The sequence below is a fragment of the Saccopteryx bilineata genome, chromosome 1 (assembly GCF_036850765.1).
Source record: "Saccopteryx bilineata isolate mSacBil1 chromosome 1, mSacBil1_pri_phased_curated, whole genome shotgun sequence".
NCBI classification, from domain to species: domain Eukaryota; kingdom Metazoa; phylum Chordata; class Mammalia; order Chiroptera; family Emballonuridae; genus Saccopteryx; species Saccopteryx bilineata.
The window spans coordinates 345,250,936-345,266,638 of NC_089490.1; the positions used below are offsets into that span (position 1 = coordinate 345,250,936).

The following is a 15,703-nucleotide window of genomic DNA, read 5'->3' on the forward strand; positions in this document are numbered from 1 at the left end:
GTTGCTAGCATATGGATGTGTTGGTTGAAACTGTGGTAATGAAAGAGAGTACTCAGGGAGAAAGTAGTGCAATAGAGTCTTAAGACCCAAAGGAACTAGGGCTCTAGGATCACAACAGGTTCTAACAAAACCGAGAACTGTCAATAAAATAGAAAGGGAGGAGAAGATATATACAAACAATAAAGAATCCCTTCAAGATGTTGTCAATACCATTAAGGAGAAAAGACAAACACATGTTAAACAACTTTTATCATGACTATTTAGGATTAATAAAAGTAACTCTAAAACAGAGATGGTAGTCTGACCAGGTGGTGGCGCAGTGGATAGAGCATTGGACTGGGACACAGAGGACCCAGGTTCGAAGCTCCGAGGTTGCTGGCTTGAGTGCGGGCTCATGTAGCTTGATCACAGCTCCCCAGCTTGAACCCAAGGTTGCTGGCTTGAGCAAGGGGTCACTCAGTCCGCTGTACCTCTCCCCAGTCAAGGCACATATGAACAACAAAGGTGCCACAGCGAAGAATTGGTGCTTCTTATCTCTCTCCCTCTCTGTCTGTCTGTCCCTATCTCTGTCTCTCTGTCTCTGTCACTAAATAAATAAATATTTAAAATAAAAACAAAACAAAAGTAGAGATGGTAAATTGTGCTGAATGGTAGAAACGCTAGTGGTGACATAAAAATAGAGTACTGGCATAAAGGAGAAAGATAATTCCAAGATGTGGAAGTAAAGGAGAAAATGAAAACTATTCTTTATTGAACATCTACTATATGCCAGTAGTTGCATATTTTACCTTATTTAATTCTCATAATGTTGCTATGAGACAAATATTATCCCCATTTTACAAGAGTAGCTTGAGATACCAAAATTAAATGACTTGCCCAAAGTCTTGCATCCAGTTATGGGCATACGGCTGTTCTAAAACTGGAATCTCAGTGGAGGGCCCATGGTTTCCCCACCATACTGCCACTTATTACACTGCTAAAGTAGCACAAGTCAAAAGGGGAAGGGAAAAAAACAATAAAAACTATACTAGAAGAAAACCAGAATTATTCTTACTTATCTCTACAACAAAGCTATCTTTTTGAGCATTATAGACACCTCCTCGCTCTCACAGTCTCACCCCTCACATCTTTTCCCCACTGCTACCACGGTAACAATTCTAAATTGTATAGCTGACCCCGTCATTCCTCCTCACCTTGTCATCTTTCAATAACTTCCTATCACCAACAGGATAAAAAATAATCAACAGAACCAAAAAGAAAAAGCTATCTAATAAATTTAGAAACTCAACCTGTAAGTAATAATAGAAAAGTTAACCTGAAGCAAATGCTCACTTGTAATTTATAACCCTACTTTTTTCTCCTTCTCACCTCAAAACTGTAAAATACAAGAAATTTCAAATGCCAAAGATACAACATCGACACCTTGTGGTGAAGATCAAGTGGCTCTTAATTAAATGTCTGCTTATGAAAACTAACCCTTAATCCAGAAAATTTCAAGGGTTAAAGAAGCAAAAATATAATTACCATCACACAACTGGAGGTAAATTTAGAAAGGGCTGCTATTACCTTGACAACTAAAATTAGTCTAAATTCTTAGCTACTGATTAAAAAGTCTGAATAAAACTTGGGGTCACTGTCTTCCTATTAAATGGAATGACACATCCATCTGAAGGAGTTTCAGTGCCCTGGGCTTAGGTGCCCCAATTCCTTGCCTTAGTCAAGATTTCCTATTTTGCTGAGGTATTCACACATAACAACAAAGTGAAAGTTATTAACTAGAATATACTCTTAAAAAACAGAATCAGGAGACCTGGGGTCTAATTTTGACTCCAAAAAGCACTGAGAATTTTGTGGAAGTAAAAGTGGTATTAAAGAATTCTGACTCCATGTGTTTTCACATAAAATTACAGGTCAAGAAGTAACAATTGCACAAACCAAGAAAAGCATCAGGTAAAGAAAAAAAAAAGTTTTTTAATTATTCTCATCCAGGAACAAATGTTACCCAAGTTAGAGAGGGAAACTGAACAAAACCAATGAGCACAAAATTGTTTTCTCCAGGAAGCATTTTACATATATCAGCAAAAACTGTGGGAAGAGTGTTTGAGCAGAGAAATAATGGTTACTCTTTACCAGGCATGGCCAAACCCGGCCCGCGTAATGAGCTTATGTGGCCTGCGATTAAATTTTTAATATTCTCCGCTACTTTAAAATCTCAGCTAAGCATCTTTGATTATTGGAAATTGAGATATTTAAGAAGATAGTGATCGGCAGAAAAGAATTCCGTGTGTGACTGATCTAGGCTTAACTTCCAATAATTGGTGGAATGGATTCGCGATACTCCTTTATTTTTTTAAAAAATTCCATTATAAAAATTTACTTTTGTATTCGTCTGTACTCAATATGAACTGTTTGACGTTTAGTGGCGATGTGAAACCCACATTCTTTTAGGCAGAGTTTGCCAGTGTGCACCCAAGGTCAAACACTTCGCTATTTTTGTGGTCAAGTGTGCTGAATCAAGTGGCATTGTAGCATAGACAATAGCTGCAGTTGATAACTGAAAACGTGTCCAGGCTGTTTGTAAAACGAAATAATTGTTTTATTTGCGATATAACCCCTTCAAGCTCATTCTATTAATTAAATATTGTTTCAATTGATTGCAATACAGTTTGGATATTTATAAGGTATATAATTATATTTTTATTAAAATATATTTTTATTAAAATAATAGTGTATATCAAAATTTTTTCACTCACATTTATTCATAAACAAATTATATAATAAAGTTTTGTTTACTTAAATGAATCGTTATTATATTTAACATTTTTTAATTTTAATATTTCGTCCAGCCTGTGAAAAGTTTTCTTTCTAATCTGGCCCAGGGGCAAAAACTGTTGGCCATACCTGCTCTTTATTAATGTCTGAGAGCATTTTCAGAGAAAGGTGTATAGTACTTATTCACTTGAACAAGTATAATTTGAACTTTCTAGTTGCAGAGTAACTCTCTGGGTTCTGGTAATTTGGTTGACAAACAGACACTTGATCTGGTTCAGAAAAGTATACCTGTGTTACCAGCTATAAATGATTTACAAAATGGTGAAGAAAAGGCCACTCTTAATAAGGCAATTCAAACTCTTGACACACCTGAGGAATCTGAAAGGCACAGTTATAAAGGAAACCCTAAGAGACATGTCATTGCAAGATTAATGTTAAATAACTGAGCACCTACCAAATTAACCTGATAGTTCTGTATTTAAGGAGGGCTCTAGGATTTTCAGAAAATTTTCTGTGGTTATGCTATTTGCACCTCAAAACCACCAATCTAGGAAGGTGAGACTGTGACAAGGATCTACAAAACTTACTTGTCAGAAAAGCTTCTTACCAATCTTCAGCCTGACTCTTACTTACTGTGTGCCCTCAGATAAATCATTTCACACCTCTGAACTTCAGCTTCCACACTAGTGTGTGAAAACAAAAAGTTTCTAAGAGAATAAGATCATAAATGTAAAAATGCTTATAAGTTACAAAAAATTTTAACTTCACTGCTTCCACCTTTTAGAATAATCATGGAGGTTAAATCTGGGATAACTAAAGTCAGGTTCACATTAATCAAAGCATTCTCTATTATACCATATTGCTTCCCAAGAACCGATAGTCTTTCTTTAGTTCCCCATTCTCCTGCACCATGACAGAGCTTTGGATGCTCCCTAAGTCTCTAGTCTCTTAGTTTATATGATACTGCCTTTCCCAAATCATCTTCTCCTCACTGACTTTTCATTCCTTTCTCTTTTAATTCTACTGTTTCTCTAATACACAAAATTACAGAATCTCATACTTGGAAGATATCTTTAAAACAATGGTATTTATACTCTCATTTTACTAAGGAAAATAGGTCAAGAAATATTAGTGGGCTTACTCACATTTCAACCGATTTCTCTACATTTTTCCTTCCAATACTTAAAACTTACTGCAGTCCCAAATTGAATAGGCTCAAAAATATAAATTACATATCTTGACACCTCCTGCTTCTTACCATCTGATTACTAAATCCTGTTCATTATGTTACATAACCTAAGAATTCAAAGTGAAAGTACCTCTCAGATAAGAATCAAAAGTCATCAAATGTGTGTGGTTACTTTAGCTGAAACTATTGTCTCTTAAAAGCAATTTATACAGTTCTTGTGACCAAACTCTATCATCATGTGTAATAAAATATAAGATTTGCAAAGGAAAGGTCCATTTCAAAATGTTTATAAAACAAATAATCATCCAATTGGACAAGAGTCCAATCATCCTTCTGGACTCGTCCTCTAGTAGATATATAAAGGATGTCTAATGGTCTCAAATTTATGATGTGTTATGTAAACATTAGAAAAATACTGCCAAAATCAAATTTCAATGAACCATTTGTCTGAAGAGGGTGAACATAGGTTGAGTGTCACTGTTAACTTTATTTTGAATTGCATTTATTTTGGTAACCTTCCTCTTGGGAAAATGTCCTAGATGATCTACCACACTGAAAATTAAAACCAAAATTTTAAATCTTTCAAAATTAAGCCCAGACATTATGAAAATACAGAGCCAAGGCAGTTAAGCCTTTGAGCATGAGATTCATACAAAGCTCCTTTGCCTTGCCAAGCATGACTCTCTTAAAAGATGAACAGAAAGTCAAAACTCCACGTCTGGGGCTATTGGAGGGCTTTTCTAGTATTCTGATAAGTCTAAATTTTGTACCTCTGCTTGTAGCTCTTTATAGTGTAGAAGACCGGAAACAGCTCAGGTCCCTGTTTTAAGATCACTGGCTTCCAGTCATTTTCTCCCACTGTCCAAAGAAAGGAAATGACTTTCTAGAGGCTTTGTGAAAGAGATAAACTTAAATCACTGTAGCTACAAAATTTATGAAGCTCTCACTAAAAAATGCCAAGCCTGAATAACAGCTTCTAAAGCCCCCATACATTTCCCACATGGAAATGTCACAAACTCAAAATAAGGAGAGTCTTTAGAAAATGCAGGACTCTGAGTCTTACCGCAGCAAAGAGAAGACATCATAAGAATTGCGAACACAGTTCTGATCCACCTGAAGAAGGATATTCTTCTGAGCATTAGAATAACCCTAAAAGATATTAATTAACAAGTTAATCAAAGTGAAATAAAATATGTGCACAATTAATCATGTTTGTGTTTTTAAAATTATGATTTATAAACACTTCAGTAAATTCAATCTGTTCAAAAATTTAAAAAATAACAATTTTCATATAACTGAAGTTTAACATTTTAGGCAAGTAAACTCAAAATAAATTTCCTCTAGTATTTTCCCACAGAAACAATATTTCACATGTTGTAGCAAATTTCCCACAGAAGCCCCAGAAGTCTTTATAACACGTGTGACTGAAAAAGAGTATTAATAATAAGATTTCAAGTATGCTTAGCCATCACATGTAATGTTTTTATGGGAAAAAAGGCATTTCAAGTTCCAATTAGGAATACCAGAAACAAACATTTCCATTTAGTGGTTACAAAGATGGTGGAAACATAATGGTTTCTAGAGAAAACACAGCACAATCCTTAAGAATAATAGAACAGGTATCTGTCATTTAAGATGGAAAAGTAAATAATAGTTAAGAAAAAAAGATTCTGGACACAGGCCACCTGATTACAATTTAAGCCCTTAATATACCAGCTCTGTAGTCTTGAGCAAGGTATCTAAGCATTCTTAGTTAAATCTTTGTTCCTTCATTGGTACTATAGAGATGATAATATTATCTACCTCACAAATGGTTGTAGGAATTAAAAGAGTTAACCCATTTTGCTTTTAAAAAAAGGTTATTAAAATATTATTAACGACATTATGCTATTAAATTTGACAACTTAGATGAGCTGGACAAACTACTTGGAAAAATACAACATGCCAGAACTGATCATAAAACCATACCTGAATAATTCTATATCTTTTTTAAGTGGATAATTTAAAAAGCTACCCACAAAAATTGTCTAGGTCCAGATGGTTTCACCGATGAATTCTACCAAGCATTAAGCACTAACAGCAATTTAACACAAACTTGCTCATAAAATAGAGAAGAGGGGAACAACTTTCAATGCATAAGACTAGCATTACTGATACTAAAACCTGGCAAAGATTTATCTCTCTCTCTCTGTCACACACACACACACACACACACATAATTACAGACCAATATCCCTCATGAACACAGACACAAAAATCCTTGGCAAAATATTAGCAAATTAAACCATAGTATAAGAATATAAATAAATCATTAACACATCATTATTGACTGAATTTATTCTAAAAATGTAAGGCCTGTTTAGCATCTAAAAACCAATCAATTAGATGAACATATAAAACAATCATAAATCCATCTTGATGATCACATAATTATAAAGACATATTTTGTGACAATAGTAACACAAAGGGGAACAGAGCTATATAGAAGAAAAGTTTTTATATAATATTAAAACTAAGTTGGTATTAATTTAAATTACATTGTTATAAATTGATGTTAATTGTAATCTCTAGGACAACCACTAAAAAAATAATTAAAAGATGCATAGTAAAAGAAATAAGAAAAGAAACAAAATATTACATGAGAAAATATATAACATAAAAAAGGTAATAATGGAAAAAATGAGGAACAAAAATGATAGGAAAAAACTAATTAAGAAATTAGCAGAGCCTCCATATCTATAATTATATTAAGTATAAATGGATTAAACACTCCAATTGCCTGACCAGATGATGGTGCAGTGCATAGAGCATCAACCTAAGACGCAGAGGACCCACGTTCAAAACCCCCAAGGTCACCCGCTAGAGAGTGGGCTCATCCGATAGCTTGAGAGTAGGCTCACCAGCTTAAGCACAGAGTTGCCTGCTTGAACATGGGATCACAGACATGACCCCATGGTCACTGGCTTGAGCAAGGGGTCACTGCCTTGGATGGAGACTGGCCCCCGTCAAGGCACATATGAGAAGCAATCAGTGAACAACTAAAAAGTGCCAGAACTACAAAATGGTGTTTCTCATCTATCTCCCTACCTGACTGTTCTGTCTGTCTCTCTAAAAAAAAGAGTGAATAATATTAATATCAATCCTTCTCAAAATCTGTTCAAAAATAGAAAAGGAAGAAATATTTTTTTTTTTTGTATTTTTCTGAAGTTGGAAACAGGGAGGCAGTCAGACAGACTCCCTCATGCACCCAACCAGGATCCACCTGTCACGCCCACCAGGGGGCGATGCTCTGCCCATCTGGGGCGTCGCTCTGTTGCAACCAGAGCCATTCTAGCACCTGAGGCAGAGGCCACAGAGCGCTGGCCATCCTCAGCGCCTGGGCCAACTTTGCTCCAATGGAGCCTTGGCTGCAGGAGGGGAAGAGAGAGACAGAGAGGAAGGAGAGGGGGAGGGGTGGAGAAGCAGATGGGCGCTTCTCCTATGTGCCCTGGCCGGGAATCGAACCCGGGACTCCCGCACGCCAGGCCGACGCTCTACCACTGAACCAACTGGTCAGGGCCGAAATATTTCTTAATTCATTTTATAAGGCCAATATTGCCCTGATTTCAAAGCCAGACAATAATATCATAAGAAAATTGTAGACCAATATCCCTTATGAATATAGAGGCAAAAATCTTCAACAAAATACTAACAAAATTAATCCAGCAAAATATTAAAAGGCTTATACAATTTGGTCTACCAATTCTGGGTATATATCCAAAATAATTAAGACTCAAAGAGATATTTTTTATATCTATGTTCATAGCAGCATTATTCACAATAGTCAAGGAGTAGAGGCAACCCAAATGACCATCAACAGATGAATAAATAACTAAATGTATATATTCATTCATACAATAAAATATTAGCCTTACAAAGGAAGGAAATACTGACATGATAGAATATGGATGACTCTTAAGGACATTATGTTAAGTAAAAGAAACAAGTGACAAAAGGACAGATACTGTTTGATTCCATTTATAAAACGTACCTAGTGTAGTCAGATTCATCGAAACAGTAGAAGAGTGAGTGCCAGTGGCATGGGAAAGAGGAAGATGAGGACTTGGTGCTTAATGGGTAGAAAGTTTCAGTTTTATAAGATGAAAAGAGTTCTGGAGATGGATGGTTGATGATTGCACAACAATGTGAACATACTTAATGCTATTAAACTGTACATTTAAAATGGTTAAGATGATAATATTTTATTATGTATATTTTATCACAATTAAAAATATTTTTAAAAGGATTATATGCCAGGAACAAATAGGGCTTTATCCAAGGTATGTAAAAATGGTTCAATAAATGAAAATCAATCCATGTAATACATCAATTGGAGGTCTCATACTTACCAATTTCAAAACTTACTATAAAGTAACAGTAATCAAAAGTGTGGTAGTAGCATAAAGATAGACATATAGATAAATGGAACAGAACAGAAAAACCATAAATTAATTCATACATCTATATTCAACTGATTTTCAACAAATGTGCCAAGACTAATCAATAGGTAAAGACCACAGTAGTAGAGCGTCAGCCTGGCGTGCAGAAGTCCCGGGTTCGATTCCCAGCCAGGGCACACAGGAGAAGCGCCCATCTGCTTCTCCACCTCTCTCCCTCTCCTTCCTCTCTGTCTCTCTCTTCCTCTCCCGCAGCCAAGGCTCCATTGGAGCAAAGATGGCCCGGGCGCTGGGGATGGCTCCTTGGCCTCTGCCCCAGGCACTAGAGTGGCTCTGGTCGCAACAGAGCGACGCCCCGGAGGGGCAGAGCGTCGCCCCCTGGTGGGCGTGCCGGGTGGATCCTGGTCCGGCGCATGCGGGAGTCTGACTGTCTCTCCCCGTTTCCGGCTTCAGAAAAATACAAAAAAAAAAAATAGGGAAAGACCAGGGTTTCGACAAGCAATGCTGAAACAACTGGATAGTAACATGCAAACAATGAAGTTGGGTCCATCCCTAACACTACATACAAAAATTACCTCCAAAATGAATCAAAGGCTAAGTGTAAGAGTTAAAAACATAAAACTTAGAGGAAAACACATAGGTACATCTATATAACCTTGGATTTGTCAATGGATTCTTACATATGACACTAAAAGCGTGGCTAACCAAAGAAATAATATATTAGACTTCAAAATTAAAAACATTTTGTGTAATGAACACTATAAAGAAAGTGTAAAAACAACCAACAAAATGAGAGAAAATATTTGCAAAACCATGTATCTGAAAAAGGTCTAATATCCAGAATACATAAAAAAACTGACAACTCAACAACAAGACAATCCATTTTTTTTAATGGGCAAAGGAATGCCTGACCAGGCAGTGGTGCAGTGGATAGTGCGTTGGCCTAGAACACTGAGGACCCAGGCTCGAAATCCCAAGTTCCCCAGCTTGAGCACGGGCACACCCAGCTTGAGCATGGGGTTGCCAGCTTGAGCATGGCATCATAGACAGGACCCCCATGGTTGCTGGTTTAAAACCTAAGGTCACTGGCTTGAGCCCAAGGTCACTGGCTCAGCTGGAACCCCACGGTCAAGGCACGTATGAGAATGCAATCAATGAACAACTAAGGTGCCACAACTACGAGTTGATATTTCTCATCTCTCTCCCTTCCTGTCTGTCTGTCCTTTTCTCTATCTCTATGTCTAAAAAAAGGGGGGGGGTGGAGGCAAAGGACTTAAAGATATTTCTCCAAAAAATATACACAAATAGCCAACAAGAATATGTCACCGTCATTAGGAAAATGCAAATCAAAACCACAATGAGCCTGGCCTGGGTTAGCGCAGTGGGTAAAGCACTGACCTAGAATGCTGAGGTCACCGGTTTGAAAACCTGGGCTTGACCAGTCAAGGCATATACAATAAGCAATAAGCAACCAATGAACAACTAAAGTGAAGCAACTATGAGTTGATTATTTCTTACTCTACCCCTATCCTCTGTAAAATCAATAAATAAAATCTTAAAAAAAACACAATGAGATGCTATTTTATACCCACTAGGATGGATGGATGGATGGATGGATGGATGGATGGATGGATGGATGGATGGAGACAGACAGCAGGTGACTGGACAGATAAAATTTTAAAATTAGAGTGAAAACAAAATAACTGATGGCAAGGATGTAGGGACATTAGAACCCTCATACATTGCTGCTAGGAATGTAAAATGGTCAGCCTCTATGGAAAAAAAGTTTGGCAATTCCTCAAAAAGTTAAACAGAATTACCATATGACAATAATTCTACTCCTATGTATATACAAAGAAGAATTAAAAGCAGGTACTTAAACAAATATTTGTACACAAATATTCATAGCTGTACTATTCACAACCAAAAATGTAGAAACCACCCAAATATTCATCAACAGATGAATAGATAAACAAAATGTGGCATATTCATGATACAATGGGATATTACTCAGCCATAAAAAGGAAAGAAGTATTGACACATGTTATGTATGGATGTACCTCAAAAACATTTTGCTGTGAAAGCAGCCAAACACAAAAGGTTGCCATTATATGATTCCATTTATATAAAATACTCAGACTAGGTAAATCTACAGAGACAGAAGCAGACTGGTATTTCCAAGGGGGTTAGCAAGGATAACGTGGAGAGTGAATACTTAATGGGTATGGGATTCTCTTTTAGAGTGATGAAAATGTTATGCAACTTGACAGAGGTGGTGATGGGACATTATGAACACACCAATGTGACTAAACTTTACACTTTAAAATGGTTAGTTTTATGTTATGTGAATTTCATCAGAATAAAAAAAAACAAAAGAGATGGCTATGGAATGATCTATATATCATGAGGGCAAGGAGGAGAAAGAACAGAGACAAGAGATAGTCCTGTAAAATAGCTACAAAATCAAAAATAGTAAGACACTAGAAGTACTGTATTTCCCCATGTATAAGATGCTCCCATGTATGAGACGCACCTTAATTTGGAGGCCCAAATTTTGGGGGGGAAAATGTATTACATAAAGTTACTGAACTCAAGTTTTATTCACTATAAAATTCATACAACTCCTCACCACTGTCAAAACTCCCATCTATTAGTTTGTCTTCATCTGTGTCTGATGATGAATTCACTTTCTTCAACAATGAACACAAAAACAAGCGCGAAGAAGCAGGAAATACAAGTAAAAAATCTACAACCATCTTTATAAGACATACCCAGTTTTTAGACCCCAAAGTTTTCAGAAAAGAGTGCATCTTATACATGGGGAAATACAGTACAGTTAAGATTCTCAGGAGAAATGAATGACATTCTACTTAACATTTCTTACTTTATGCAAAAGTCTGCCAAACATTTTTTTCCTATTAAAAACTCATCCACACCCATGAACAAACAACTAAAAGTAACACATTATAGCAGAAAAAGAGCATTCAAATGAAAGGTTTTAATTCACTCTGCCTGTCATAGAAATGAGGAAAATCATTTAATAACTCTATGCCTCAGTTTCTTCAACTATAAAATCAGATGAGACTACTACTAATAAAAATAATCATTAAAAAATAACAACAACAAACCAGATAGAAAGTGACGGAAGACAATTTGACTTTGGGTGAGGGGTATGCAGCATAATCAAATGTCAAAATAATCTGGAGAAGTTTTCTCGGAACATATGTACCCTAATTTATCAATGTCACTGCATTAAAATTAATAAAAATAAGATAAAATAAATAAGTAACAGCAACAGACACAGGATAACATTTATGAGTATTTACAGTATACCGGGCAGTTTTGTTTTCTATGTTAATTTTAATACTTCAACGTTAATATATTAAAAGTTAACATATTTAATAGTCACACAACCCTGAAAAGGAGAAACTATTATTATCCCCACTTTAAAGGTGAGGAAACTGAGCCACAGAGAGGATTAAATAGAAGAGCCATGCAGTCTGGCTGATCATGCTATCGTTGATCTCTAAAACCTTTTCCAGTTCTAAAATTCTGGGTCCATGTACATTTAAGGCAATTTAAGGACAATATTAAACCCTTATGCTTCAGCCACCACTTAGCAATTATCATTCTTGAAATATGCTAAGAGCTTTGTTCTGAATGACATCAAACTTCACCAGATGTGCAATCCCGACAGACCTCTGATGAAGGATCATAATGGAAAGAAACGGCTCGTTTGTATCTGGTTATCTGTGTGAGATAGTACTGCCAAGTGCCAAAGAGCCCAGAGGAGATTTACATGTCACTCAGAATTCTTCAGAAGCCAAGCCTATCCCTTCTTGTTCTTGTAAGGTCTGGGTGAGAACCCATTAAACTGCTCAAAGAAACAGAAACTTTCACATAATCCAATGAGCAGAAACAATTCTACGCAGATGATCAGGTGTGTTTCTAGAAATGCGGTCAAGAAACTTTCCCAGTCAATGACCAAATAGTAAATATTTTAGGCTTTGCAAGCTCTCTGTCACATATTCTTCGTTTTTGCCTTTAAATTCTTCACAATAAAAATATTCTTAGCTTGCTAGCTATACAAAAACATGTCTGGGGAAGTAGTTTGCTTACCCCTGTGTACCAGACCACTGGATAAGCCACATTTTAGAAACTCGTTATTGTACATTTTGAGTTTTTTAGCTGCTATAGCAGTCATAAGACTGTCCTTAATTTTATTAAAACTATAAAAGTTGTACTAAAGTATGCCCTGGCTGGTGGTGCAGTGAATAGTGTTGTCCTGGAATGCCAAGGTCACCAGTTTGATCCCAGGGTCGCTGGATCAATCCTAGGGTTGCAGGCTTGATCCCAAGGGCACCAGCTCCACCTCAAGGTCACCAGTTCAAGCCCCAGTCGGGGCATGTATGAGACGCAATCAGTGGGTGCATAATTAAATGGAACAATGAGTTGATACTTCTTTCTCTCTCTCCCTCCCCTGCCTTCCTTTCTCAAATCAATGGGAGAAAAAGAAGTAGTACTGAAGTACTCTAATTGAAAGGATAACTGATTACAAAGCAAACAGTATTCTACATAAACTTATTCATTTCAGTGTTTCCTAAACACCTAATACATAGGGAGTATCACAGGCAATTGTTACCATCCTTATAAAAGTATATAAGCCAGCATACTATAATGTATACAACCAAGTCAAGTATCCAAGTAAAGCAAAAAATACAAAGATGCCATAGAAAGGTTAAAAACAAAAGCTACAGGAGTTCTTTTTTTCTGACAGAGACAGAGAGAATCAGAGAGAGGAACAGACAGACAGGAAGAGAGAAAAATGAAAAGCATCAATTCTTTGTTGCAGGCTCCATCGTTGTTCAATGACTGCTTTCTCATATGTGCCTTGACCAGGGGGCTACAGCAGAGAGAGTGACCACTTGCTCAAGTCAGCGACCTTGGGCTCAAGCCAGCAACCATGGGGTCATGGCTATGATCCCACACTCAAGCCAATGACCCCGCGCTCAAGCCAGAGGAGCCCACGCTCAAGCCAGTGACCTCGGGGTTTTGAACCTTGGTCCTCTGCGTCCCAGTCCGACACTCTATCCACTGAGCCACCACCTGTCAGGCTCTACAGGAGTTCTGATGTAAAGATTCCATCCAGTAGAAGCAAGAACAGCAAAGATCGCATGCAGGTCAGTGTGTGGGATAGATTAAGAAGTACTGAAAAACTGAATAGGACTGAAGGAAAGTCCCACACAGACTGAACACCTGCGGCCAAAGCATGACAGTGGAAAACACAAACTGCACTGGGAGAAAATTAAACAGTGGTCCAATTTGTTCAACTTCGGTGATACAGAAATTACTTAGAACCTAAAGAGGGAAGCAGTGGGAGATACAGCTAATAATTAGGTTGGAAGGACCAGGGCACAGAAAGCCCTGTGTTTCGTGCCAAAAAATCCAAGACAACCTTTGGTCAATAAGGACTCATGAAAGGTTTCTGAAAGTGTCAGGGAATGATCAGACCTACATTTCAGGAAGGTTACTCTGGTAATGACAAATATGACAAAGGGAGGAGGCAGAATGCCCAAATGCCAGTTAAGAAGCTATTCTAAAAATCCACACTTACTAGAGGTAATGAGAGCTCAAACTATAAAAAAAAAGAGAGAGGAAGTAAAAATAAAAGCAGAGAGAACCACAAGAACACCACTGCCTGAACTTGGACTGATGGAAAGAAGGACATCAGGTCAGAGATCCCCACACATTCAGCAGATAATGGGAAGTTACTCTCCACAACCAAAAGGAAAGGGAGCTTTAGGAAGACTGATGAGGCAGTGGTGAATAAGACAGAATGAATACAAAGAGACTCGAGCCCATAGGCCTGCCAGAAAACTAAAGCAGTAATCAGCCCTCGAGGGATGCCGGCCTGAGCTTGGATTATGGCGGTGAGATGGAAAAGTAGCCATGGATATAAGTTATTTCAAAAGAGTCCAGCGACTGAATCAAGAGGATGTAAGAAATCAATCAAACCTAACTACAAGATTTCAGGCCTGGATAAATGGAAAATAGTTAATAAAGATGTGGAAAACTGGAAGGGAAAGCAAATGTGGAGAGAAAAATAAAGAGTTCCATTTAAGTATAATAATTTACAAATGACAGGTATGTATGCAGAAATGGTGGAAATGACTTAAAAAAAGAGAGAACTAGAATCCTGAGTAACAAGCTACACAATTGATGATGATGACCAAGTAGTAGACCCCAACAGAATTTTTAATGATCTGATGCTACAGAAGCTCCACTCATTCATCTATCAACTAGTTATTAAATTATTACCATATGCCACATAGAGTACTAAGCACTAGGGATAAGTCAGTGACAAAGACCGACCCTATCCCTGCCCGAAGCAGTTTACATTCTAATAAGTAAGAGAGATGAGCAAATGGGCAATCAGCTTACAACAGGATCAGGGTCAGTCAAGAGGAAAATGAAATGCAAGGTGCTATGGGTGACAGTGTGGTATCCAAACTGGATTTAGAGATATTCACAGAAAACTAATAGGAATAGGATCTAAGCTATAAAAAAAAAAAAAAAAAACAAAAACCTGAAATGGGTAAATTTTAGCATAAGAAAGTAGTATGGGTGGAACACAGAAATCAAGAACCAGATCACAGCAAGACCTTATAAGCCATTTATTAATTACCCTGAAATGATCTGAATAAAGAAGGGACAGGGCAAGCATTTTAGTAAAATAAATCTGGCTATGAAGTCAAGACCCAGGAAAGATGTAGATATTTAGCTGGTACCATCAGTAGTGATTCGAAGAAGTGATTTAAAAAAGAGGGCCCAGGCCGGTTGGCTCAGCAGTAGAGCGTCGGCCTAGTGTGAGGAGGACCCGGGTTCGATTCCCGGCCAGGGCACATAGGAGAAGCGCCCATTTGCTTCTCCACCCCTCCTCCGCGCTTTCCTCTCTGTCTCTCTCTTCCCCTCCCGCAGCCAAGGCTCCATTGGAGCAAGGATGGCCCAGGCGCTGGGGATGGCTCTGTGGCCTCTACCTCAGGCGCTGGAGTGGCTCTGGTCGCGACATGGCGACGCCCAGGATGGGCAGAGCATCGCCCCCTGGTGGGCAGAGCATCGCTCCTGGTGGGCGTGCCGGGTGGATCCCGGTCGGGCGCATGGGGGAGTCTGTCTGACTGTCTCTCCCCGTTTCCAGCTTCAGAAAAATGAAGAAAAAAAAAAAAAAAAAAAAAGAGGAAGGGGTCCAGAATGACTCCCTGTTCTCATTTGAGAAAGTGGATGGATCGCAGTACCATTCACTGAACTA

General features: G+C 37.8%; 1 protein-coding gene across 3 annotated transcripts in view; it reads right to left on the bottom strand.

Annotated features, from left to right (window-relative positions):
• Positions 1-15,703, bottom strand: part of UVRAG (UV radiation resistance associated) — a 361,575-nt gene that overhangs the window by 245,432 nt on the left and 100,440 nt on the right. For all 3 annotated transcript variants that reach the window (XM_066249903.1, XM_066249894.1, XM_066249913.1), the window contains one exon: positions 5,025-5,110. In XM_066249903.1, coding sequence (XP_066106000.1) covers positions 5,025-5,110 — 86 coding nt within the window. The remainder of the gene's footprint in view (positions 1-5,024; positions 5,111-15,703) is intronic.